Below are 25,107 nucleotides of genomic sequence, written 5' to 3' on the forward strand. Positions count from 1 at the left end.
CGGGCCCAGCCCAGGGGCGTTATCCGGCCCCGCCTGCAGGGGGCGGTGCCGCCGCCCCATCGATTGCTCGGCGCTCCCGCACTCGGGCGCACCCCCGCGACCGCCCGGCGCGCGCCCGCCGCCCCCCGCCCGCTCTCAGCGCAGCGCAGGTGAGCCCGGGGCTCCCGGGGGGCTCCTGAGGTGGCCCCGAGGGGCTACGGGGGGGACACTCGGGGCACCCCCGGCCCCGCTGCCTTTTCCCTTCTGCGTCAGCCGCCGCTCCCGCTCCTCGGGTCCGGCCTGAGGGGCCCCTCCCTGCCGCACGCCCCTCGCGGCGCCCCGCCCCGCCCCGGGAAGGGTGGGCGAGGGGCGTTCGCGGTGCGTCCGCGCTGCGTCCCGGTGTGTCCCGGTGCCCGCGCCCGCCGCGGGGCGCGGGGGGCTCAGCCCGGCGGCGGGGCCTGGGGGTCCCTCAGGGCCTCCCCGCCCGGCGCGGGCCGTTCGCCGCCTCACGCTGCCCGGGGCTCCCCGGGGTCCCTCCCGCTCCGCCGGGCAAGGTGACCTTTCGCTTCCTCCCCGGCACGCCGGGCGAGCCCGCAGGTCGCTGCTGCCGATCCCCCGTGTGTCAGCGCTGTCCCGGAGGCTCCTTCCCTGCCGGGTTTGGGTAAAGGGGCGCTGGAAGAGCCCCCCCGCCCCTCCGAGCGCTGCCCGGGCACCTGCGCTGGCCCCGGCGCTGCGGGGCCTGCTCTGTCTCCCCCTGCGGAAAATTGCATCCGAATTTCGCTTTGAGCCAGGGCCTGCTTTGGGCTTTGGTTGTCATCCTGACAGTTCTTGTACTGGGTGCTTTAAGGAAATTAAAACATTGGCATAGAAAAGAAATGCCTTTATTTTTCTTTCCAGGGCACAGCAGTGCACTGGAGAGATAAAAATATAAAAGACTTAAAGCATTTGAAAGGTTTGTATATGGTTAGTTATGTCCCATGAGTTTAGGTTAAGGTTGTGATGTGCTTCATTTACAATTCTTAGGGTGAGTTCAGGCATGGTTCATGCACCAGAGCGTTTCAGTCACTGGGATGCTCAGCTCTGCTGTGCTTAAATGTTTCCTCAAGGTCTTTCCTTAGCTTTGGTCCAAACACCTGTAGATTCCTTCTTTTATTAACTTTTTTTTTTAATGACTGTGTAACAAAGATGACTGTGTACACATTTATTTGATCTTGACTTTCTTGTCACTTTCATTAGAATAAAAACCTATCATGTAAGCTGGTGTCCCAAGAGCACAAATGCTTAGTCTTTATTATGTGGAACAACAGTATTGTTTTTGAAAATTGTTGAGAAATTTTACAAAGGCAAAACTGTTAAAACACATTTTATAAGTCATGTGACTTGAGTTGAATCGAATTTGCTGGTGCTGTTTTGTGTTTCATTCTTCAGGACAGCACAGTTTCACTTTCAGCCTTTAGAAAAAGCCTTTCATTGCTTGCTTAATTCTGGTTATTTAATTTATCTATTAGTTAAATATTTTCACTGCCTTTTTAAGAAAGAAATAGAAGTTTAAATGGGGCTGCCTAAAATCAAGCAAATCTCATAATGAGAAAACTCTAAATCTTAATTTAAAGTTTAAAATGTGACTCTTGAAGCTGTTGTTCCCTTCTATTGTCAGCTGTAAATAAAGGATGTATCTTGCTTTTTCTGCTTGGTAGAATTCAATGGTTTAGGCAGGTATATGGGATAGGGAGAGTTTTTTAAACACAAAACCAAGATATTTATTCCATTCTAATCTCAAGGAATAGCCTGCATGCCTTTTTCCTGACTGTACCAGGCTTCACCCTGCCCTTGCAAGAGCTCTGAGTGGTTTTGTAATTCAGTGGTTAAAAACTTGGACAGGGACTTTGGGATTTTAATACCCTGATTGCCACAGAGGTGAAGCAGCAGTGACTGGAGAAGAGTGAAGGGAAACGTTCTGCAGTGTGACCAGTGCTGCTTCTCTGATGTAGCTTTTTCCCTCTTGAGTGCAATGATCTCTGCTGCCTCTTTGAAGACCTGTTGCAGTAACTGTTGATGAGCTATTTTTGGGGCTTGGATCTGATTACTTCCCACACACACGCTCTCCCAAAAAGGGGTTTGAGTAGGGTGAGTTGCTTCATAGGTGTCGTGTGAGAATTCTACAAAAACACAGAAGGCTTCAGGCTGTTGCTTCAGAGCAGCTGCCAAACCCAGCATGGTGAAAATGTTGGCAGCAGAGGTCAAGGAGGTGCCAGCTTCAGATCAACGTGGAGTTTTGTCCTTTCCTTTTCTGCAGGGGGATTGTAGATTTGCCGTGTTGATTGTTGCACCAAAAGGTAATGTTTTGGTTAGAAAAAGGATGGAAGGATGAACTTCATGTGCAAATCTCTCTGTGAAGCTGATTTGACACTTAAAGGGCATGGGATAAAGGTTTTTGAAGGTAGCAATCAACCTTAGTGCTTTTCCTTCTCTTTAGATATATCACAGTGAGAATTGAAGTGACAGCAATGTCAGCTCTGCTGAGTGCCTATTTCAGACAATAATTTTCTTGTTTTTTTCTTTCAGACTGAGACTAATTATGGAAGAGAAATCCAAAAAATGACAGAAAAGCATTAGTTTTCTTCTTCTAGGACAGTCATGTTGGAAGGATTGGTAGCCTGGGTCCTCAACACCTACCTGGGCAAATATGTCAATAACTTGAACACAGACCAACTTTCAGTGGCACTTCTAAAGGGTGAGGGAGCCTTTGTGCTATCTTCTCTACTGTTTTCATATTGTGATTTAGAAAAGTGTTACTTTTTTGTGATAACTAGAAGGTGGAATAGAAATAATCACTTAATATTGTGCTTAATATCTATATAAACCATTTTAATACAGAGTTTGGTGCTAGAACTTTATAATGAACAGTAAATGATCTTATGTTCTTTGCTCTTTATCGACACTCTTAAATTTACATAAAATTTATGTACAGGCAATTGACATAAAGTTTTCAAAAGTATGCTTAGCTACCTTAGCATGTTGAATTTATGTCATTTTTTTCTTGATACTGTTCACTACCTTTCCTGTCCAGGGCCCATGGCAGGCAGTGTCCTGCAGCCTCTTACCTTTGGGTACTCTGGTTTGAGTCATGCTGCATCCACGAGTTTTGTACTTTGTACAGAGTCCTCAAATCAATGCTTTCTGTTCACCCTCTGCTGCTGTTATCTGCTGCTCCTGCTGAGAATATTTTGTAATACTCCAAGGCTTTTCTGGGTGTGCTTTTCACAATGCTAAGAAAATAAAGTATCTCTTTTGAAAAGACAGTGGGGAGAGGTTTTGTCTGTGGCTACAACTGAGTTCAGTTCTAAAACTCCACAGATGATTGCTTCTGGATGACATCATGAAATAGTTTGAGCACATGGCATTGGAAAATTAACAAGTGTATTAAGTAACCATCATGATCTTAACACACCCTGAAGTGATAGGTTGGCTGTTCTTATTAAATCCCATTAAAATTTAAAAAAAAACAATTCCAGTTGTTTTAGGCTTACAGTGTTCAAGTTGGCTTTCTTTAACATAGTTTTGTTTAGCAGACTTCTCTTTTTCTTCCACTTTGTGTAGGTGCTGTTGAATTGGAAAACTTGCCACTAAAAAAAGATGCCTTAAAGGAGCTGGAATTACCATTTGAAGTAAAGGCAGGTTTGTATTTTGCTTGTGTGTGCAGGACAGATATTTTCTAACCAGGAAGTGTTGCATGTTTTAGAGGACCTGTGAGTCAGAGGCTTGAACAAATGAGGTAGTTTGATTTTTAGGTTATTTCTGTTTTAGCTTGTTTGTTTCTTATACCACCTTTTCTTTGGGGATTTTCAAGATTAACAGAGTAATCTTTTGCAGGAATCTGATAGTGTTTCTGTTTTGTTTATTCAGGTTTCATTGGCAAAATAACACTACAGATCCCTTTTTATCGTCCACACGTGGATCCATGGGTGATATCTGTCTCCAAACTGCACTTAATTGGTGCACCAGAAAAAAGGGAAGAGTTTGATGAGGAAAGGGAAAAGTTGCAAGAAAGAGAACACAAGAAAGCCCTTCTGCTGGCACTTGAAGAAAAATGGAAGGTGAGTCACACCTGTGTTTCATGGTGAAGAAACCTCTGTGGTGGATGGGCTGTGTTTGAGTCTCCTAACAAGAGACAGAACAAATGCACAGCAAATGGAGTTAGAATTTGATTTCCACATGCTGGCAGAGTGCAGTTTCTGTCCTACCACCCCTCACCATTGTGTGGTATGTCCCACATATGTCAGAGATATTTACATACCTTAAGTTAACTTGTTTAGTTTTTCTGTCTGCTTGTTAGCAGTGATTTCAGTGTAACAAAGTCTATTGTCTCCTACCAGGTCCTACAGTGGTTAGTAATGCTTCTCCCTGTTTCCTCCTGCAGAAAGAACAACAACAGAAAGGGGAGTCCTACTGGTACTCAGTTACTGCATCTGTAGTCACCAGAATTGTAGAAAACATTGAAGTAAGTCCTTGCTTTTGAGTGCTTGGCAGTTACACATTTGCCTTTCAATGGAGAATAATTCTAGGATAGCAAAAATAAAGTACAGTGTGTTGTGAAAATGACTCATTTATAGGGAAAAGGGCAGGGACTGCTGGTATCTGAGGAGAAGGTAGAACCAGGGAGTACAAAACAGAAATGAGGAATAGGGTTTCTGTTAGGGTAAATATCTAGTAGAAATTTATTGGAAAATTGCAGAAATTAAGTATTAAATTGTTCCAGCATTAGTGAAAATACTACTGTTTGCTATAATGATGTGAATAGTATATCTCCAGCAATGTTTTTTTTCTGTCCAGTTAAAAATCCAGGATGTGCATTTGAGGTTTGAGGATGGTGTTACAAATCCCTCACAGCCGTTTGCATTTGGCATCTGCATCAAAAACGTCTCAATGCAAAACGCAGTGTTTGAACCAGTAAGTGCAAACTTGTGTGTGCAAGAGCAGCTCAGATGGGATCCTGCTGCATTTTAGGGGTGCTAGCAAATACTCAAAAATCATAGAGCATTTTAAAAATCTTCTGGTTGTTGTAATACATTGACTCTGTGCATTTCATGGTTTTTATTGGGTATGTAGAACTAAGAACTACATGATGTGTGCTGTGTGATCTTGACTTCACTTTACTGCAGGTGGAGAAGCTGATGCGGAAAAAGCAGATGGATGTTGCTGATTTCAGTGTTTATTGGGATACCAGCTGCACTTTACTGGGTGACCTGCCTCCTGCTCAGCTACAGGTACATGCATGTGAAACAGGGGTTGTTGTTAGTGTCCTTTCTGTACTACAGAACTGATTGATGTAGAGTTTATTGGATCTAATCTTTTAAGAGCTAAGGAAGTCTATGGTTTCATGCTTTACTGATAGGATACATGTGCAACCCACAAAGCTGTGCTGTGACACAGCTTGTTTTACTTTTGAAGGGAGAACACCTTCAAGAAGTTTTTTCCAGTGGACTGGCCTGCTAATAAAGTACATTCTAGTACATGAAAGCAGTGCATCCTAGTGACTATTGTACACTCACTTCTTAGAGAGTAATTTGCTTGTAACCCCCAGGAAGCAATGGACAGAAGTATGGAAAGTCGTGATCACAATTACATCATGGAGCCTGTCTGCACTTCTGCTCTTCTCAAGAGAAATTGTTCCAAGGAGCCTTTGAGATCCCGCCATACCCCACGGCTGGAATGTGACATTAAGCTTGAGACAATACCCCTGAAGCTTTCCCAGGTAAATACCAACCTTTTACCTGCTGGAACAGGTATCATAAAACTGTGGCAGTGTTTGTGACAATTTCAATGCTGTTATTGTAGCATAAATACTCTCTGCATCAATAACTATTAATAATAATTACTCTGAGCATTAATACTCTCTGAAAGATTTTGTTTGAGAAGCAGCTCAAAGATATATATTGAATAAGTTGTTCTAAAGTCAAGTGTTCAAAATTACTTCTTTTACAGAAACTGATTATTGCAAAAAAATGAAATTGTTTCTTTATTGTAGTAATAGGAAGGGTCCATGTTGTGAGGGTGGGGGGGATTGGCCTGTGCAATGTACAAAAGCAGCTGATGTTGATAACCTGACTTGGAAGATTTCATTCTGTGTATTTGTAAATGAAGCCATAAATGGAATGTGACACATGAACCACTAGTGGCTGGGAGAAGATATGTCACACTGGGAGCAAAACTGTGAATTAACAATAACCTTAATTCTGCACTCTGTACAGGCCATTGCCTCCAGTAAACCAAACCTGTGGTTGGGTTTTTGGCTGGGCTTTTTCCTCTCCTCTTTTCTTGGGAAAACACTCCAGTACCACCTCACTGATGTGTGTGTTGTTTCATTAAAAGATGCAGTATCAGCAGATCATAGGATTTTTAAAGGAGCTGGATAGAAAGGAACGACAGCTTAAATACAGGAAGTGGAAACCAAAGGTTACAGTAACAGAAAAGTAAGTACATCTCCTATGTGGTGTTGTCAGCTATATTAGAAAAACTAGAATGAGAGAAATACAAAAACATACATAATAATCAGATGTTAGAGATTCAGTCTTCGTGGTTTGTTCCCTACCCCAGAAATCAGTTAAAAATACTCAGATGAAATTCAAATGTAAAATTATCCTTACCTGAGCCTTTCAGTCCATTCTGTGTAACTCCAGATTTTGTTGTCTGTGCCTGCTGTGTGGAGTCAATCCCAGGGGAGTGGCAGGGCCTGGGGAGCCCTGTCCTGTACATCTGTGGGACCAGGCCTGTGCTGGCTCCAGGGCTGCTGCTGCTCCTGGCTTCTGGCCACTGCTTTCCACTCAGTCTCCTGGACCTTTCACCAGCTGCACATGCTCTTGCCTTCGGTTTTTCTAATGAAATCCTGGTCCTACAGTAATTCAAAATTGTTCCAGCTGCCGGGAATGGTGGATCTTTGCCCTGAATGCAAATCTCTGGGAGATCAGGGAGCAGAGGCAGCGTTCCACGTGGGCGTTCGCGCTGCACCGGGCCCGGGATGCTGTGTCCTACACAGACATGTACTACAGCAAGCTGAAGGGGGAGCCCCTGTCTGCTGCAGACCAGGTATTTACACTTGTGTCTCTTCCACAGGGATGGTTAAGGATGTTACACTTGGTTTGTTTCATCTTTTCATGTTTAAAACCTGGACAAGTTAAGAGACAGCTTCGGTTGTACTGCAGGCTTTGCACTGACTGCAGCAGAGATTGTAATGATGAGATGTGTGAGCTACAGGGTTCATGTGTTTTTGTTTTGCACTGCAAAAAGCTGTCTGGTTTTTGATCTGTAACCAGGGTTTGCCAAAAATAGCATTAACTGCTGGAGAATGCCTGTGACAGTTGGTAAAATGTTTTCTTAACTCATGTTCTCTGTAGATCCAAAAGGTATTTAAGTACCAGAAATGTCTGCCCATATGCTTGGGTAGATAATTGGGAAAAATTGTGGCTGTTTGACAGTTTGGGTTGTTTATTAGTTTTGTTTTTCCAAGTTTATTTGAGGATGAAGAATTTAGTGCCCTAATAATGAACCTATGGCCTACTTCAGAAAGAAAAAACCCATCAACTCTAATTACCTGCTTTTTATCTTTAGGTATATTGGGACTTTTTCTTCCAATCAGTTCAGGGTACCTTGTACCACACCTGTATGAAAGGATTAAAGGAATTCTATTGATACTTTTAAGTTGTATGTAATCCTTACTTTTGTTATTTGAGTAGAAGTATCTTAATGTACAGAAAATTTTTCTAGTACTTGTCAAAGGCAGGTCTTCTAGAGCACATATTGTGTTCAGCAGAGCTGTGAAATGTAACAGCAGTGGACTAGGAAAATGTCTTTTGCTTTGTTGTTTCATGATAGATTTTTTAGACTTGGGTGAATCATCAGTTCCTCAAACAACTTGTTAATCAGTGCAAAGAAGACAACGTGTCTGAGTAACTGACTATGAATACTGCATTGTCCTCATTCACCCAGTTCACTTCCTCCACCTGCTTTACTCAAGACAGAAGCTTTTTTTGCTCCTGGCTAAGCAAGGCATTCTCTTAAATCAATTTATTTTGCCTGGTTTAATTTTTGTGCTGCAGCTCTTGCTCCTTATTTGTAATAGGAGGATATAGTTGTGAATTTTACAGTGCTAAAATAGTGTATTTTGCAATGCAAATAAGCTTTATTTATAATTCAGGGGAATGTCAATGTTTCAGTTACCTAAATGACTTTAATTAATTTTCATGTGCTGAGGCACTTGGATGTGATCATTAATGCCATCTTAGTTTTTTCTACAAGTCCCTAAATCAGTGCAGAGGTACTTGGCATGTTTGTGAACAAGATTCTGTACTCCTTTAGTGCAGGTACTTAACCTTTTGTGTCTCTCCAGGCAGAAATGCATCGTATTGAGGATGAGCTGACTTATGAGGAGTTGAAGGTTCTGTATGAGATAGTCCATAATAAATTTCATGACTTGGCTGAGGTGAGAACATTCTCTGTACAGGGTAATATTTGGAATCTTTAAGTGATTTTCTGAGGTATTGTTCTGCTGGAGAGCCTGAGCATGTATTTTCATTGATTTAAAAGTGTGGCATTAATGCAAAAATTGCACAAATGCTCAGTTCCTGCAGCTTTTGCTGTTGTGTCACTTGCACAGTGAAATCTTCTCTTGCCATATGATGATGTTCCCCAGCAGGATCCTTGCCAGAATTCCTAGGTCAGGAAAACCCAAGTTGGTTTTCCTCTATGCTGCCAGTCAGCCCCTTTCCACCTGTCCAGCCATGCCCCAGAGCTTTGGCTGCCATCCATGAATCAGTGTAGGGGTAGAGCTTTGGCCACTTCTCCTGCAGGCATTTCCCCACCTCAGCTGGGTTCTGAATTTGTTCATGTGGAAAATCCCAGTCTACAGGGTCAGAAAATCAATTCCACTCCCCATCTTAAAAACAGAGAGTGGAAATGAAGGCCTGTAATGAATATTTTCCCAAAATAAAACAAACACATGACAGAAGTGAGCCTCATGGAAATAGCTGGGGGAACACGCTTCAATAAATATGGACTAATTTCCCTAACAATACAACATAATCTCTTGCAAATAGAAATGCTAAAATGTAGAGCTGTGCTTTATGGTGCTGCTCTCCTCTAGGCTGAGTATTGATAGGAGTAAATAGGAGTTTACAGGGTCAGAAAATCAATTCCACTCCCCACCTTAAAAACAGAGAGTGGAAATGAAGGCCTGTAATGAATATTTTCCCAAAACAAACACGTGGCAGAAGTGAGCCTCATGGAAATAGCTTGGGGAACACACTTCAATAAATATGGACTAATTTCCCTAACAACACAACATAATCTCTTGCAAATACAAATGCTAAAATGTAGAGCTGTGCTTTATGGTGTCAAATGACTTCTTTAGTTTGGTGTTTCTGGGCTAAGATTTAAATGGTGATATATGGCTTCATATGTGCATAATCACATGCATGTTTTTATATTCATATCAATATGCTATTAAGTGATGATATGTTTGTTACTTCTTTGCTGCTGCTCTCCTCTAGGCTGAGTATTGATTGAGAATATCACTGAGTAAATAGGAGATGAAATTGTGTTTTTATTGTGCTGGTTTTGTACTCTGGTGACACTCTTCACTCAGCAGCAGTAACCTGGATGTCCTGGATGTTCTCACAGAGTGTTAAAGAGCCCTTGCCTGATGCCATTGGAGGCTCCCCTCCAGCAGAAGCCACCCGTGACAGCAGCTCTGGGATGCTGCAGTACCTGCAGTCCTGGTTTCCTGGCTGGGGAGGCTGGTATGGCTATGCTCAGCAGCCATATGGAGGGGAACCCTTTGAAGGGCTGCTGCCAGAGCCCAAGGAACAGTGGAATCCAGAAGACATACTGGGTATGGAAACACTGCCTTTGTTACCTGGTCCAGGTGGGCACAAAGAACTCTGAGCTTGTTCTCTTAAAGGATTCCAGAAGACACACTGGGTATAGAAACACTGCCTTTGCTCCCAGGGTTTGTTACCTGGTCCAGGTGGGCACAAAGAGCTCTGGGCTTGTTCTGTTAGAAGCTTCCAGAAGACATACTGGGTATGGAAACACTGCCTTTGCTCCCAGAGTTTGCTGCCTGGTCCAGGTGGGCAGAATGAGCTCTGGGCTTGTTCTCTTAAAGGATTCCAGAAGACACACTGGGTATGGAAACACTGCCTTTGCTCCCAGGGTTTGTTACCTGGTCCAGGTGGGCAGAAAGAGCTCTGGGCTTGTTCTGTTGAAGGATTCTGTGGCAGCTGATGCACCCAGGCAGCAGAGCCTGCCTAAAGCTGAGCAGCCTGGGCACTGTGTGTGCCTGGGCACCTGCTTATTGCCAGAGCAATACAGGGAATAGATTTGCTCTCACTGCTGCTGTCATTTATGGCAAAAGGGCTTTGGGACTTGTTCTTTTCAAGTCTATGTGTGGGTCATGTGCTGGGTGTAATGAGAATAGTACTGGGTTTTTGGGTCTTTGTAAATTCAGTACTGTAATGGAATAGTACTGGGTTTTTGGGTCTTTGTAAATTCAGACTTACATTACCTTGATTGAAATAGAAGAATTTCATGGAATATTCTTTTTTTTAAAAGGATAAAGGTCTATCTGATCTAAATTTTGTTTCTATTTTTCCCCCCAAGAGCTAGAGAAATCCTTGTTTTCATATTAATAGGAACTTTCTTGTTCTTCAGTAGCCCTCCAGAAACTTCATTTATTTAATGTGTTGGTTTTGTTTTTTATTAGGCACGGATGAATTTTTTGATCCTGCTGCAGATGCTTCCAGCATGAATACCTTTACCAAGAGAGATCATGTTTTTGCTAAATTAAATCTACAGCTGCAGGGTGGTTCTTTCACTCTGTTGCATAGGAAGAAAAAGGTACTGCATGCTGAAGAAACTGCTTTTATGCAGCTGGAGTTTTCAGGTATTAAGCCCATTTCTGTTCTTTCATAAAAAAGATGAGAGCTGTCTCATTGTACTATATAACAAATTTCCATGTTAAATTTTTTAGTAGAGATAAATATATATAAAGACTTCAAAAATACTTGTTTGTTGGACAATATTTTTTATTTGTAAAATTTAAATAAAAGGTATGCTGTACTAAAAGAAACAAAATCATTTTCTGTATTTACATTGCAGGTGTAAAGGTCTTGGCAGAATCCCTTCCTCGCAGAAAGTCCTCCCTTCTCAAAGTTCAGCTTGGTGGTCTTTTCCTGAGGGATTTGGCAACAGAAGGGACCATATTTCCTGTTCTTGTTTTTCCAAATCCTGTAGGTGACAAAACCCCTGTAATTTACTATGTGGGATGCATTTTTGTGTATGAAAATAGTCATACTCCAAAACTCAAAACATTTCTTATCACAGAAAGGGAAAACAAAAGTCTGGAGGAAAAGTTTCCTGTTTGAATTTACTTTTTCCCTCTCTTTCCAAATGTCATTTGTAGAACTGCTCATTTTTTATTCTGCTTTACTGTGTGCTTGTGACTTCAACTTTTAGTTTTATGTGTTGAGAAGAAGATAATTTGTTGAACAACATTTGATTTTTGGAACAATCAGCATTGCTGCTTCATCAGTGATTGTTCTTTTCCATAAAGCTGTGTGGCCCAAGTAATGGTTCTGTTTCACCTGATGCTGGTAAACTAAATGCACAGATAAAGTCTAGAAAATATTTCAAAGCTCTCTTCTGAGTGAACAAAATTTGAATCTAAAGCCATGAGGGTTTCCCATGCATTTTGTGCTTTGTACTGAATGCAATTTGCACCTCAGGAGTGGGGAGTGTTTGCTGCTTGGTCATGTTGCCTTCTTTTGCTTGACCATGTTAGGGGAAAAATACAAATAATAATCTCAGACTGGACATATAGTTCAACAGAAAAGACTTTTATGTTTATCAGCTGGCTTGGTTGATTTTATCTAATCAGTCTTTTTCTTTTAAATTCCTATTAGCAAAAAGAGGTTGGCTGCATGTCTTCCTTTGGACTCCAGAGTTTGTCCTCAGAAATGAATAATCAGAACACTGGTAAAGATTTCATTTTTTGTTTGATAATTCCTACAAATCAGAAAGTTTGAAAATAAGTATCTAGAGTTTGAATTAATGCAAATGCTTTTTGCACATGGTAAAGATAAAATCACAGAAGCTTTGTTCAAGCTGTAAGGTGCATGCAGGCTGACTTGAAAGAAAGGAAGAAGTGATGTATTTCAAGACAGTAGGAGTTGCACTTACTGTTTGTTTTGGTTTAAAAACAGAAAGTTCAACATTAGAACCCCAATTATATGAAGGTTTTTGTATTTATAAACTTGTTGAATTCTGCTGATTGTAGATATTACTTCCTTTTCTGTTACTGAAGAATTCTTAGACACTTGTACTTTCCCAGTAGTTAAAAATCAGTTATTCAGTTTTTTTGGGAGTTGTTTTTTGCTTTTCTCTTATTTGTTTGTTTTGGGTTTTTTTCTACAGCTGCTTTTTGTAAACCATTTTTATTCTGTTGCAGATCCTGATGCCCCAGTATTTGAGATGCTTTATGAAAGAAATCCAATTCACAGCACTTTTGAGAGGCGCCTGGAAGTCAGTACCAGACCACTAAATATTATTTACAATCCACAAGCCATTAAGAAAGTAGCAGATTTCTTCTACAAGGGAAGGGTTCATACCTCAGGTTAACCTTTAATGTGTTTTTTTGCTGGGGTTGGGGTTTTGTTGGTGGAATTACATCTTTTCTTGTCTTTAATTTTCATTCTTAGAAATATAAAGCAAAAATCTTCACTTTAAATTCAAGTTTAACAATACTAAAGTCTTGTCTGGAGGGTTTTCTTCCTTTGTTTTGTTCTCTGTTTAATTGAATCAGGGATTTTGCTGTGATAGACTCATGCAACTTCTGCTTTAAAATTGCAAGTTGGTGTTACACCCCATGGTGGATGTTCATGTCCCCTAAATTAAAATGCATAAATAAGGAGTGGGACTCGTTCCTGTCATCTCTTCTGGCAATTGATGGAGTTTTTTAGAGAGGGCAGTTAAAAGAGTGTTTCTATAGTAATGATACAGAGAAAATATTCTGATTCCTGTTGGTTTCTTTTTGTTGATGAGATCAAGGCTGCCCTTTGTTACAGCTTCTTGAGATACCTTGATTTTTAGATTTGAACATACTTGATCCTTAAATTTCTAAGCACAAGATTTAGGGTTCTAGTGCCTAACCTGGAACACTATAAAGTGACCACCTCTGCAGTTTTGGTTGTTCAGTTCCTGAGGAGATGAGAAGTGTCAGTAAGTAACATTAGGAACATGAAAATGAAATACCAGTTGTTTTTCTGCTGATTATGGTAAATACCAAAAGATGTGAGTTACCTGGTATAAAGATGTGTGTGGCATCTTTTCTCACAAGGTGAGAATATTCCATAAATATTCAAGTTTAAAACAATCAAACCAAGGAAGCAAACAAAAAACCACTGCCAACACATGCACATCTTAATGTTTAGTCAGGATTTCCTCTGTGGCCTTACTTAGCACCCTTTCTGCATTACTCAAATTTAATTATTTGGGCTGGAGGTATGTGAGAGAATAGATCTTCCAAAATTATTTGGGAAGTATTTTTTTAGGCTGATTATTTGTTTTGTGCTTAAATACTTCCTTTTTTCTGTGCAGCAGCCTGGTGATTAGACACAGACAATGACTTTCACCTGCTTTGTTTTCCTGTTCTGTACTTTACTGCTAAAATTGAAAAGAAATATTTTCTCTTTGTTTCTTCCGTTTTTTCTTTTGATTCAACGAAGGGTGAACCAAGTTCTACCTAGTGAGTTTTCCCTATCTTGTGCAGGTTTTGGTTATCAGTCTGAGTTAGAGGCAAGAGTGGCTGAAGCTGCCAGAAGACAATACAACAAGCTGAAAATGCAGACCAAGGCTGAAATCAGACAAACCATTGATCGTTTATTAGTTGGAGACTTCATTGTAAGTTTTTTCCCCCTGAATGTTTGTGTAGACTTTGACCCTTTTGCTTTGGGATTTAGAGCTTTAAAGAGTGAGGTTTGTTGTTTGTGTGATGTTCTTTGGGAGCAAGAGGGGAATTTTCCAGGATTGAGGTGCAGAGCATGCTGAAAATGTTCTTTTTTTATTGACTGCAGTGGGAGTCTGTGTTTTAACAAGGTACCAACCCTGAGTGTGGCTGGAGTTTGTGACAGTCAGCTCATCAGGAGAAAAAGTGACAGATTAGATGTTTCACATGGCTCTTTTTGGTTTGTTTTCTTGTGGGTTATTATGTCTTTCTTCTAAACTTTCAGGAAAACAGCAAAAGCTGGTCCGTGTGCCTTGATATCTCTGCCCCTCAGGTGATCTTTCCCGATGATTTCAAGTTTGTGGACCCTGTGTTAGTTGTTGTAGATCTGGGAAGAATATTACTCACAAATTCTCAAGGTATGATTAGAATTATTGCAGCTTTCCTTTTCTATCTTTATCAGAAAGTCAGAGCTTAAAAAAAAAAGGTAGGAAAAGTACAGGGAAGTTTTGGGGGATGTTCCTGCTTTGTAAAGTAGAAAAAAATCCTTGTCTTAAGATAATAAAATGCAAGTTAATATTAGGCAGTAAAGCCAGTTGGAAAAAACCTGATGGTGATAAAAGAACTGTAGTTAAGTAGCTCTTAACCTTTCATTTGGTTTTGAGGATCAGAAGAATTGTGTGGGCAGAGTAATGGGTTCTTTTTTTGACAACTTGGTCAAGAGTAAATCTTGCAGTAAGTGGGTTACAAATGAGACAATAGTGTATTTTAATATCTTCTGTACTACACTGGGGCTGACACCTTTGTGAAGGTGGAAGTGTAGTAGGTTTCTTGTTGAGGAGAAAGGAAATCACAGTGGAAGGAGGCAAGGACAGTACCAGATATGCTTTGTGTTAAAAACAATCAAACTTCAGACAGAATGATCAGATAATCATAGGAAACATCTGAGAAGGGAGAAGAATGCTTTTGTTTATTTGTTTGTTTACTGGGTTTTTTTAATCCACAGAAGATTCTAAGAGGAGTGCAGGTGCCATTTCTGCAGAGGTCAATGAACTGAGTGATGAAGAATATAAAACACCTCTTGCAACTCCTCCCAATACTCCACCGCCAGAATCCAGCACCAATAGTGGCATCAAAATGTCTGAATTTACTGGAGTAGAAATAAGTGAAGAGCAGCTACAGGCACACTTAATGAGTAAAAAAATGTATGAGAGATACACACTTTCTTTTATGGACCTTCAGATCATGGTGGGCCGAGTGAAAGACAACTGGAAACACGTTCAGGATAGTGATGTGGGTCCAACTCACGTGGTAGAAAAATTCAATGTTCACCTGCAGCTGGAGCACAGACTGATCTACACATCTGACCCAAAATACCCAGGAGCTGTCTTGTCTGGCAACCTGCCAGACTTGAAAATTCACATCAACGAAGACAAAGTGCTGGCTTTGAGGAACTGTCTGACACAGCTGAGTACATCTGAAGCTAAGTCTTCAGATGCCCTACATTTAGGGAAAGACAAGATTTTTGCAGAGTTGGACCAGTTTGGCAGCTTGCACGATTCTGTAATGAATCTGACACAGAGTGTTGTCATGCTGGAGCAGCACACCCGGGAAGTTCTTGTTGAATCCCAGCTGCTTTTGGCCGAGTTCAAAGTCAACTGTATGCAGCTGGGTGTTGAGAGCAATGGCAGATACATCTCTGTGCTCAAGGTTTTTGGCACCAATGCCCATTTTGTGAAAAGGCCTTATGATGCAGAGGTGTCCCTGACTGTCCATGGCCTCTTGCTGGTTGATACTATGCAAACATATGGAACAGATTTTGATCTTTTGATGGCTTCTCATAAGAACTTGAGCTTTTGTGTACCAACAGGAAGCCTTCGAGACAGCAGGGCTCAGTCCCCAGTCTCTGGACCACAAGATGCACATCCCATTGATGTTGCTGGTTTGGCAGAGAGATGCAGCACATCCTCCAACACCTCACCCAGTAACAATGGAAAAGATCAAGAGTCCTTGATAAAATTAGAGTATCAGTTTGTGAGTGCAGAATGCCCATCCATGAACTTGGATAGCAGTCTGCAGGTGATCTCTTTGCAGGTGAACAACCTGGATATCATCCTGAACCCAGAGACTATTGTTGAACTGATTGGGTTTCTCCAGAAATCTTTCCCCAAGGAGAAAGAAGATTCTAGTCCTCAGCCTTTAATAGCTGACTTGGAGAGAGATTGGAGGGAACAGGAAACATTCCAGTCTACTTATGCACAGAACACTGAGGTAGCAGTTGATATCCACTGGTTAAATGTACTCCTCCTCAGGACAGTTGCCATGACAAATGGAGAAAAATATGGCAGAAAAATTGCAACAGCCAGTATTGGTGGCACCAAAGTCAATGTCTCCATGTGCAGTAAACTGGATGTGAATGGCTCTCTTGGATGCCTTCACCTCATGGATCTGATTGGGGACAATGTGAAGAACCAGTATGTGGTGAGCATAGGGAACACAGGGAGGTGTGAAAATCTCCTTGGCGATGGGAATTTCTTTGAATCTTTACTCTTTAGGCTCGATGATGGAAATAACCTTCCAGATGCTTTAAGCTTCACTTTCACAGAAAAGTCAAAAGAGGAGTGTTCTCTCAACCTCAAAATGGCCTCCTTACACTACAACCACTCAGCCAAATTTTTGAAAGAACTGACTTTGACCATGGATGAGCTGGAAGAGAATTTCCGCAGCATGTTGAAAAGTGCAGCTTCAAAAGTTACAACAGTCTTGGCAACCAAAACTGCTGAATACAGTGAAATGGTTTCTTTGTTTGATACCACACCACGATCAAGAGATGTTGCCAGTGCAGAAGACACTGAAGGTGGCACATTTGGGTCACAGTCCCTCAAAGCTGATACTATCAAACTTATATTAAATGTGAACATTGAATCCCCAATTGTCTCCATACCTCGAAAGCCTGGTAGCTCTGAACTGCTTGTAGGTCATCTAGGACAAATATCTATTCAGAATTTTGTACCAGGAGAAGATGAGTCTACAAGTGATAGGCTGCAAGTTGAAATTAAAGATATTAAGATGTATTCATTAAACAGTAGTCAGTCTACAAACAAGAAGGAGCCTGCAGGTGGGATATCCCGTGGGCCACATTCTTCATCAGGTCCTGCCAGCATTAACAGCCAGGAAGAATCTCATTTTACTCGTCATGACTTCTTTGAATCATTGCATAAAGGCCATGGTATGTTAATCAGAGGAGGCTTAATTATTATAATATGTGTAGGATATGTGTTAAAAATGTGTATTGACTGTATATTCTGCTTCACCCATCCTGCTAAAACACATTGGTCACTTTTAATGACAGTGGGTTTATATCCGTTTTTGGTCTCCTAAGCAAAAATGGAATGGTGCCTTCTAAGCAGAAATTGAGCAAAATATAACCATAGAACCTGAGTCCAGCATTGCTCAGATTCTGAGCAAGTTCAATAGCTCCTGTGTTATCTCTTCCATACAGAATTTATTCACTTTATTCACAGTTCACTTACTCTAATGTTGTTTTAATTTCACTTTCTCTTACAGCTTTCCACATTCTGAATAACACCACGATCCAGTTTAAATTGGAAAAAATACCACTAGAGAAGGATTTGGATTTAACTTTTCCTCTGTGTAATGAAGACTTTGGAATATCAAGCATTATGAAGATTGAAGGGAAATTCGTGAACCCTCTTCAGGTACAGAAATGCAGTATTTCCACTATCAATATAAAAATGTTTCCCTGCATAGAAGATAAGCATTTTTCAGGCCAGTGTTTTCAGGTTTAACATGTTGGTAGTTTAGAAATCAGGTCCTTATAGACATGGTTAGAAGAGACAGTCTGAAGTTACAATGATAATAATAATGAGCAATATTTAACCTTGTTTGGGGACATTTTAAACATCTTCATGAATTAGTATAACTTTTGCTTATCTTGAATACAGAAGGAAAAGTAAATGTGTCACTGTCCAAATGACATTGTCCAAACAAGTTTATTTGCAGTTGTAGTTGAAACTAAGAATTAATATGCCATTACCTTGAAAAAATCTGTGCAAGAGCAGAGGTTTTAAATAGAGAAAACTGGAACTTCTAATATTTAGGAGACAACCATGATGGCTACATAGAATGTTTGTTTCATTAATTACTGTGTAAGCTCAGGTGGTGAATTATTTGTAATTAATTCTGTCTGGATGCTTTTTGCCCAGGAATACAAGGTATCCCATTCTAGGATCCCATCCCATGTGGTTTTGGGTGGTGTCATCTTGCAGAGCTCATACAGAAGAACTGTTTTGCTTCAGTTTTGCATTGTACCTTGTTTATTATTATTATTATCATCATCATCATTGTGGATGGACCTAAAATTTGTGTGGTTTGAAATTCCACTTTTGAGTTTTAGAATATATGCATTGATTCCATTAATATAGAGAGCTGCAATGTGATGATTGTTTCTTTTCTCTGCATTGTAGGTGGTGTTAGCAAAACACGTATATGAACAAGTCCTTCAGACTCTGGATAATTTAATTTACAGTGAAGACTTGAACAAATTTTCAGCCACTTCTGTATCTCCAGCTAGTCTTAGTTCTCCTTCAGCATCTCTTCATAGTTCAGGCACAGAATTCCTGAGTGAACGGAAGGAAAATGGCTTATTCAGCCACTCTAGTTTTAATTCTGGTCCAAACAAGCCCTTAGCTATCAGGGAAACGAAATCTTTTACTCAAATTCAAGCAAACTTCCACATCTCAGAGCTCCAGGTTCAGTTAAGTGGTGATCTCACACTTGGGGCACAAGGTCTTGTCAGCCTTAAGTTTCAGGATTTTGATGTTGAGTTTGCCAAAGATCACCCTCAAACCCTGTCTATTCAGATTGCCTTGCGTTCCCTGCTGATGGAAGATCTCTTGGAAAAGAAACCAGACTCTAAGTATAAGAACCTCATGGTGTCCCATGGAGCACCCAAACCATCCAGTTTAGCACATAAGGAATATCTTTCACAGTCCTGTCCCTCAGTGTCCAATGCAGAATACCCAGATATGCCACGTTCCCTCCCTTCCCATATGGAAGAAGCACCCAATGTCTTCCAGCTGTACCAAAGACCAGTCTGTGCCTCCCGTAAGAAGCAAAAAGAAGATGCTGATTCTGAGTATCCTCTGACTCCACCTCCTTCTCCATCAGCAGACAGATCCAAGTTGCCCTGTGGAAAAAGTAACTTTGATGATTCATTAGTTCATATCAATATATTTCTAGTGGATAGGAAACATCCTGAATTTTCTTCTCGCTATAACAAAATTAACCGTAGCGTAGATGTTGATTTTAATTGTCTAGATGTGTTAATTACTTTGCAAACTTGGGTAGTAATATTGGATTTCTTTGGGATTGGATCCACTGCTGATAACCATGCTATGAAGCCGCAGCCTGAAGATACTCAGCAGACAATCAAAGCAGAAATAAATTCCTTGTCAGCTTCTCAAGTCCAAGAGCCTGTAAACACTAAGCTGGATCTAAAGGTATACTTGACATGGAAAACAGTAATTGGATTGTCTGTCATAAAGCATCTGGTTTATAGGAACTTAAGGTGACATTTACATCAGGTGTTTTATTTTCTGGTGGGCAGTGTACATAAATGCAGAAACAGAATTAAAATGTATGTGGATGTAGTTTAAAATAAGAGTTATAGAAAAGCTGAAGATTTTCAAAATGCTTGGCTCCCTTGCTCTGTGACCCTCTCTTGAATGAAAAGTTTATTTCAATATTAAAGACCTAACATGCTGCAATTGGCACTGTGCTGTTCTAGGTACTGTGGAGTCTATTTATGCACAAAACTCTATATTTTATAAATATATATCCATATATGTTTATACACCTATATGTATAAACGTGTTTTTTGAAGAACACATGTTATATGTGTATATAATGCAGTCTTTGCCTAGAGGCCCTGCAGTCTAACTTAGATGTGACAAAAGAGAAGAAGATGAAGGTAACAGTGCTGGGATTTGTTCTTGGGCTGATCATTCTGAATTGCTTGGGAGACCCATTAATGTGCAAACAAAGCAGTAAAAATGTTGCTCTCATTCAGTGCCTCCTAATCAGATAATTGTTGTTTGCCATTCATGTATTACAGTGCAGTTGTCTTGGAAAAAAAGCTAAACAGGATGTTCAAGCTCTGAAGTCATGTTTTTCATACCAGTTTGTTCCTGTTTTATTTGACCAGGTCCATTCTTTATCCTTAGTCCTGAATAAGACAACCAGTGAGCTTGCTAAAGCCAGTGTGGCAAAACTTGCAGCTCACTTGGAAGTGATTGGTGAGTAGATTGAGGGGCTCAGGTTGTTCACAGCTTTAAATAAAATCAGTGCACATGAGTAAAATATGCACTGGAATTAGGATTTTAAGTGGTTTTCTTTTGGTGCTCATTGGGGTTTGTGTGTTTTTTCTGGGCAAAATGTACATTCTCCTCCCACTGCTTCTTCCTCTGCTTTTTTGGGGTTTATTTTAAATCCTTACATGCCTCCCAGTTGTCAAACCTTTCATCATTTTATCTGGGATTGGCTGTGATTTTAATACTTCACTTGCACAGAGTAGAACAATAGTTTTTATTACTGTTCTAGAGGAAACAAAGTAATTGTGTGTAATTTTCACAAATCAAAGTGGTGTGATCACATGATGTGTGTAAAGCCTAGAGTAATGTCTGGGTTAATATAATCTTTACAGCAGAAACACATTATTTTCTTTGAACATGAGGTTTAATCTTTAATTGAATTGACTTATTTAATTACTTGTAGTGAGGCTAATAGAAACTAATAGAAACTTTTGGGGTTTAGTAACTGATCTGTGTTTGAGGATCCTGATTGTCTGTCCTTTGTTTTCCAGAGGGAGATTTAACCTTGCAGGGAAGCATTGGAAGTCTGTCCTTGAGTGATCTTACATCTCATGGAGAATTTTACAGAGAACGTTTCACTACAAGTGGTGAAGAGGCACTCATTTTTCAAATCTTTAAGTATGAATTTAAACTTTTTCTTACTCAATATTAGCTTGTTGCTCCATTAATTTCCATCCCTCCAAAAAAACCCCAAAAGTTGAACAAACCCAGAATACCCAAGCCCACAACTGTCATGGCTGCATGATTCTGATTGGCCTCTTGGGACTTAAGTGGGACTTAGAATATTTTCAGTTATAAACTTAAGACTTTCAACTTAACTTTGTCTTGCAAGGTATGGAGAAATGGAAAAGGAAATGTAGTTTTTTATTTACCTCTAAAGGTGTTCTTAGAAGTATTTACATGATAGTTTGTTCCTAGCTAAAATGGTTCTTTTTTTTAAAGTTGGAAGGTGTTCTTAGAATTATTTACAGGATAGTTTTTTCCTAGCTAAAATGGTTCTTTTTTTTAAAAGTTGGAAGAAGTTTTCAACTGATGAAATAGATTTTTCCATTGCTTCTTGATTTTGGAATAAGGGGTTTGCTTTTATCGTAATGTAAATATGAATTTCTTTGTTATGTTTTAAGGAATAGGTCTTATCTTGTCATGTTTCCTGTTTTTTCCAGTTAATCAGATTAGAAATTATCCAAGTAATGTTATGGAATTCATTTCAGATATATTCAATTTTATGTTCAATTCTGAATCAGCACACTGATTCAGAATTGAATGTAGGCATTTTCCTGCAGCAGTCACTGTTCTGATATAAAATCACCAAAGGTCTGACTGCTATGCAGAGATTCCAAATGCAGCACATTTCTATTTGCTTAATTAAATCTCAGCATCACTTAAATGTACAAAATCTAGAAGTAATTAATACAAAACAAATTTTTCATGTCTGCAACTGAGGTAGTGTTAATTACGTGCTGTGAACTTTAGTGAAATCTGTCCTGGGGCTGGATCAGTCTCATAATCAGAGTTTGAGCCTCACAAGGGGCACCGGGTGTGGGGGTCCCAGCTGTGGGGATCCAGTTGTGGGTTCCTCTGGGTCTGCATTGAAGGCACTGAGACAGGAGTTCATGTTCACACTCAGGTGTTTATCATTTCTTATCAGTAAAACAGTCTCACTGCTGGGAGTTCTGCAGCTTTTCATGAGAAGGCACAAAATGGCAACAATCTCTTGGTACAAGGGCTTTTCAGACCAAACTGTCCAATTAAGAGCTGACACCTGGATTATTTTCCCTTTTATAACCCAATAACTGATCCCACAGAGCTGCAATGCAGACTTTTCTGCCCAATTACAAAATGCCACCCAAACCCATGGAGAAGGAGGAAGAAGCAGCATGAAGAAGAAACCCAGGACAACACCCTGTGCCCTCCATCTTGCTGCCATCCACAACACACTAAAAATCCCAAAACCTCAATTTCTCACCCAGTGACACACCTACACTGCTCTCTAGAATCTATTTCACACTTTTGTGGGTTCCAGTCTATCTTGAAGTCTGGGAAACTTTCTCCATGAATGAGGGTCAGAATCAGTGCTCCCAGAGCAGACACAGGAATATTCCCAATGCTCTGGGTTTCCACAAAATCCCCTATATTACTATTTTGAATGCAGCAATATGCCTAGTGCTGCTTCTAGAGTGTGGCTAAGATTGATAAATGTTACTTTCCCCCCTTGTCACAGGTATGGGAGGCCAGACCCCCTGCTGCAGAGGGAGTGTGACATCCGTGTCACCCTGAGGATGGCCTCTGTGCAGTACGTGCACACCCAGCGCTTCCAGGCAGAGGTGGTGTCTTTCATCCAGCATTTTACTCAGCTCCAAGATGTCTTGGGCAGGCAGAGAGCAGCAATTGAAGGACAAACAGTATGTCTGGGCCTTTTTTCTATCCTTTCTCAGCCTGGTTTTTTGCAGTTGAAATGCAGTATATAATTTATAATATATATTTTAATGCATTCAACTGAGTTGAAATGGTGGGAGGTTTTAGAGTTTTGGTGTTGGTAGAGTGTTGCAAAACAACATGAAATGAATGACACTCTTGCCCTGAGATGTCCAAGGCAAAAAAAGCCACTGGACCTCGATATTTCTAGAATATTTATTTATTTATAGAATATTTATTTCTGGTCCTCGGTATTTATAGAATTCCAAAAGTGACCATGGATTGGAGGATGAAATTGCCACCTCTCCAACCACACTGGTCAAACCAACAGTCCATTAATTCTCTCCTCCTCCAGAAAGGAATGCAAAACAATCATTATGTGCATGAGAAGCTCCATTACATTACAAAAATGTAAACATCAGAGGGCTTAGAAGATAAGCTATAGGAGCTGCTATAGAAGAACTTTAGAACAGGGTGACAGCAGAGATTTTTCAGGCTCATCTTTTAGTCAAGAAACTTTAATCAGGACAATCCTGCTGCTGTTTGAAAGTGCAGAATACCAGATTTGCACATTCATTAAAACTTCAGCACGTGGTTTCTGCAGGATGCACTGCAGAGAAAGGGTCAAGGTGTTCCCTTGTCTCATTCTCCACTGTTCATGAGGTGACAATACCTGAATTAGGAGAACCAAGTGAGAAGTTCTGTTCCACTCAGGTCTATGTCTCTGATTTAGTTTGATGGCTGGTAGTCTGAGAAAGTCAGAACTTCTGCATTCTGGTAGAATGTGTGGATATAGAGCTTGTAAAGCAAGAGAATATCAATATATCAGTATAGAGTATTGGGGTATGGTGGAGTGTTGCAATAATCAGGGCAGCCATAGACCACATGACCCAATGTGGGAGTAATTAATACAGTCAAAACTCTTCTTTTAAAATAAACTTCTCATAACTGAAGCAAAGACAGTGAATACTTGGATATTAAAATGCTTCATTGTGCACCAGGTGGGAAGTTTGAATCTGATTTTGAAACATCTGTTCTAAATGATGGGGTTTTGCTTTTTGCAAATAATTTTTCTTAAGGAATTTTTTATGTAGTGTCCTGCCTCTCAGTTCAGGGCTGAAAGGGTTTGCCACTCTTGAGTGCTGCACCTCTTGCACAGATTTTCCCTATTTACATCATAATACTTTTTAAATTACCCTTTATTCTCTGCCTAAACCAAGAGTTGGACGGGGTTTTGTTGGTTGCTTTGTTGTTGTTTTTGTTTGGTATAAACTCTTACCATCCCTTAATTTTGTTAATCAAGGGGTAATGATCCCTGAGTTCAGTACTAATCAGTGGAAAATAATCACCTGCTTCCTGCAATATTTGTAATTATTTTGTAAATGTATTTTTGCTCTTTCCAGGTGAGAGATAAAGCCCAGAGAGCTTCCAGAGTTCTTCTTGATATTGAGGCTGGGGCTCCTGTTCTGCTTATACCTGAGAGCTCCAAGTCCAACAGCCTTATTGTAGCTAATCTGGGGAAGCTGAAAGTGAAGAACAGATTCCTGTTTGCAGGAATGCCTGGTACCTTTTCATTAAAGAACAAGGTAGGAACATTGCTTCTTCATTTAGCAGCTTGCAGTCAAAATTTTAAATTATGCTTAAATTTTATTTCATATTTTGCCTCTATAGTTCTACTAATGAGAGTCTGTGCTAGTGTGCTGGCAAATCTGACAGATTTTCATGCTATGCTGCCCTTCCTGTCTTGAGCTTACTGTCTGAGGCCCTGGGGCAGAGGGGACTGAGCTGAGTGTTTGGAGGGAGCAGAGGGAATAAAGGAGGCTGAACTCACTCCAGCTGCTCTGGGGAGGAATCAGGAGCCAGCTGGGTGCACACCTGAGTCAGGGACCAGGATGGGCTCTCAGCTCACCCTTTCTGGTTACTCAGCTGTTCACTACTCAAAATTTCCACAGTGTGAAGAGCAGAAAACAGGGGGCTGAGACTTGCTCTAACACACTAGAGAACAAAATTGGGGTTTATTTCCTGCTCTCAGGGAAAACTGAGTGTGTGTAGTTGCTTTGATGGGGTAAAACCATGGGAAAGGTTTGTGTGTAGTTGCTTTGATGGGGTGAAACCATGGGAAGGGTTTGTGTGTAGTTGCTTTGATGGGGTGAGACCATGGGAAAGGTTTGTGTGTAGTTGCTTTGATGGGGTGAGACCATGGGAAGGGTTTGTGTGTAGTTGCTTTGATGGGGTGAGACCATGGGAAAGGTTTGTGTGTAGTTGCTTTGATGGAGTGAGACCATGGGAAGGGTTTGTGTGTAGTTGCTTTGATGGGGTGAAACCATG

At 40.6% G+C, this 25,107-nt stretch overlaps 1 protein-coding gene across 4 annotated transcripts in view; it reads left to right on the plus strand.

Moving 5' to 3' along the window:
• The window catches only part of VPS13D (vacuolar protein sorting 13 homolog D), a 105,205-nt gene continuing 80,098 nt past the window's right edge, over positions 1 to 25,107 (plus strand). For all 4 annotated transcript variants that reach the window (XM_054647879.2, XM_054647882.2, XM_054647880.2 and 1 more), the window contains exons 1-25: positions 1 to 149; positions 2,545 to 2,713; positions 3,580 to 3,657; positions 3,886 to 4,076; positions 4,400 to 4,480; positions 4,813 to 4,929; positions 5,142 to 5,246; positions 5,564 to 5,734; positions 6,352 to 6,452; positions 6,897 to 7,065; positions 8,366 to 8,458; positions 9,655 to 9,865; positions 10,736 to 10,915; positions 11,131 to 11,261; positions 11,934 to 12,006; positions 12,479 to 12,643; positions 13,799 to 13,929; positions 14,259 to 14,391; positions 14,979 to 17,201; positions 17,540 to 17,691; positions 18,460 to 19,494; positions 20,199 to 20,289; positions 20,856 to 20,982; positions 22,586 to 22,766; positions 24,183 to 24,365. In XM_054647879.2, coding sequence (XP_054503854.2) covers positions 2,617 to 2,713; positions 3,580 to 3,657; positions 3,886 to 4,076; positions 4,400 to 4,480; positions 4,813 to 4,929; positions 5,142 to 5,246; positions 5,564 to 5,734; positions 6,352 to 6,452; positions 6,897 to 7,065; positions 8,366 to 8,458; positions 9,655 to 9,865; positions 10,736 to 10,915; positions 11,131 to 11,261; positions 11,934 to 12,006; positions 12,479 to 12,643; positions 13,799 to 13,929; positions 14,259 to 14,391; positions 14,979 to 17,201; positions 17,540 to 17,691; positions 18,460 to 19,494; positions 20,199 to 20,289; positions 20,856 to 20,982; positions 22,586 to 22,766; positions 24,183 to 24,365 — 6,219 coding nt within the window. In that variant the 5' untranslated portion in view covers positions 1 to 149; positions 2,545 to 2,616. The remainder of the gene's footprint in view (positions 150 to 2,544; positions 2,714 to 3,579; positions 3,658 to 3,885; positions 4,077 to 4,399; positions 4,481 to 4,812; positions 4,930 to 5,141; positions 5,247 to 5,563; positions 5,735 to 6,351; positions 6,453 to 6,896; positions 7,066 to 8,365; positions 8,459 to 9,654; positions 9,866 to 10,735; positions 10,916 to 11,130; positions 11,262 to 11,933; positions 12,007 to 12,478; positions 12,644 to 13,798; positions 13,930 to 14,258; positions 14,392 to 14,978; positions 17,202 to 17,539; positions 17,692 to 18,459; positions 19,495 to 20,198; positions 20,290 to 20,855; positions 20,983 to 22,585; positions 22,767 to 24,182; positions 24,366 to 25,107) is intronic.

This window comes from Agelaius phoeniceus, chromosome 24 (genome assembly GCF_051311805.1).
Source record: "Agelaius phoeniceus isolate bAgePho1 chromosome 24, bAgePho1.hap1, whole genome shotgun sequence".
Taxonomy (NCBI): Eukaryota; Metazoa; Chordata; class Aves; order Passeriformes; family Icteridae; genus Agelaius; species Agelaius phoeniceus.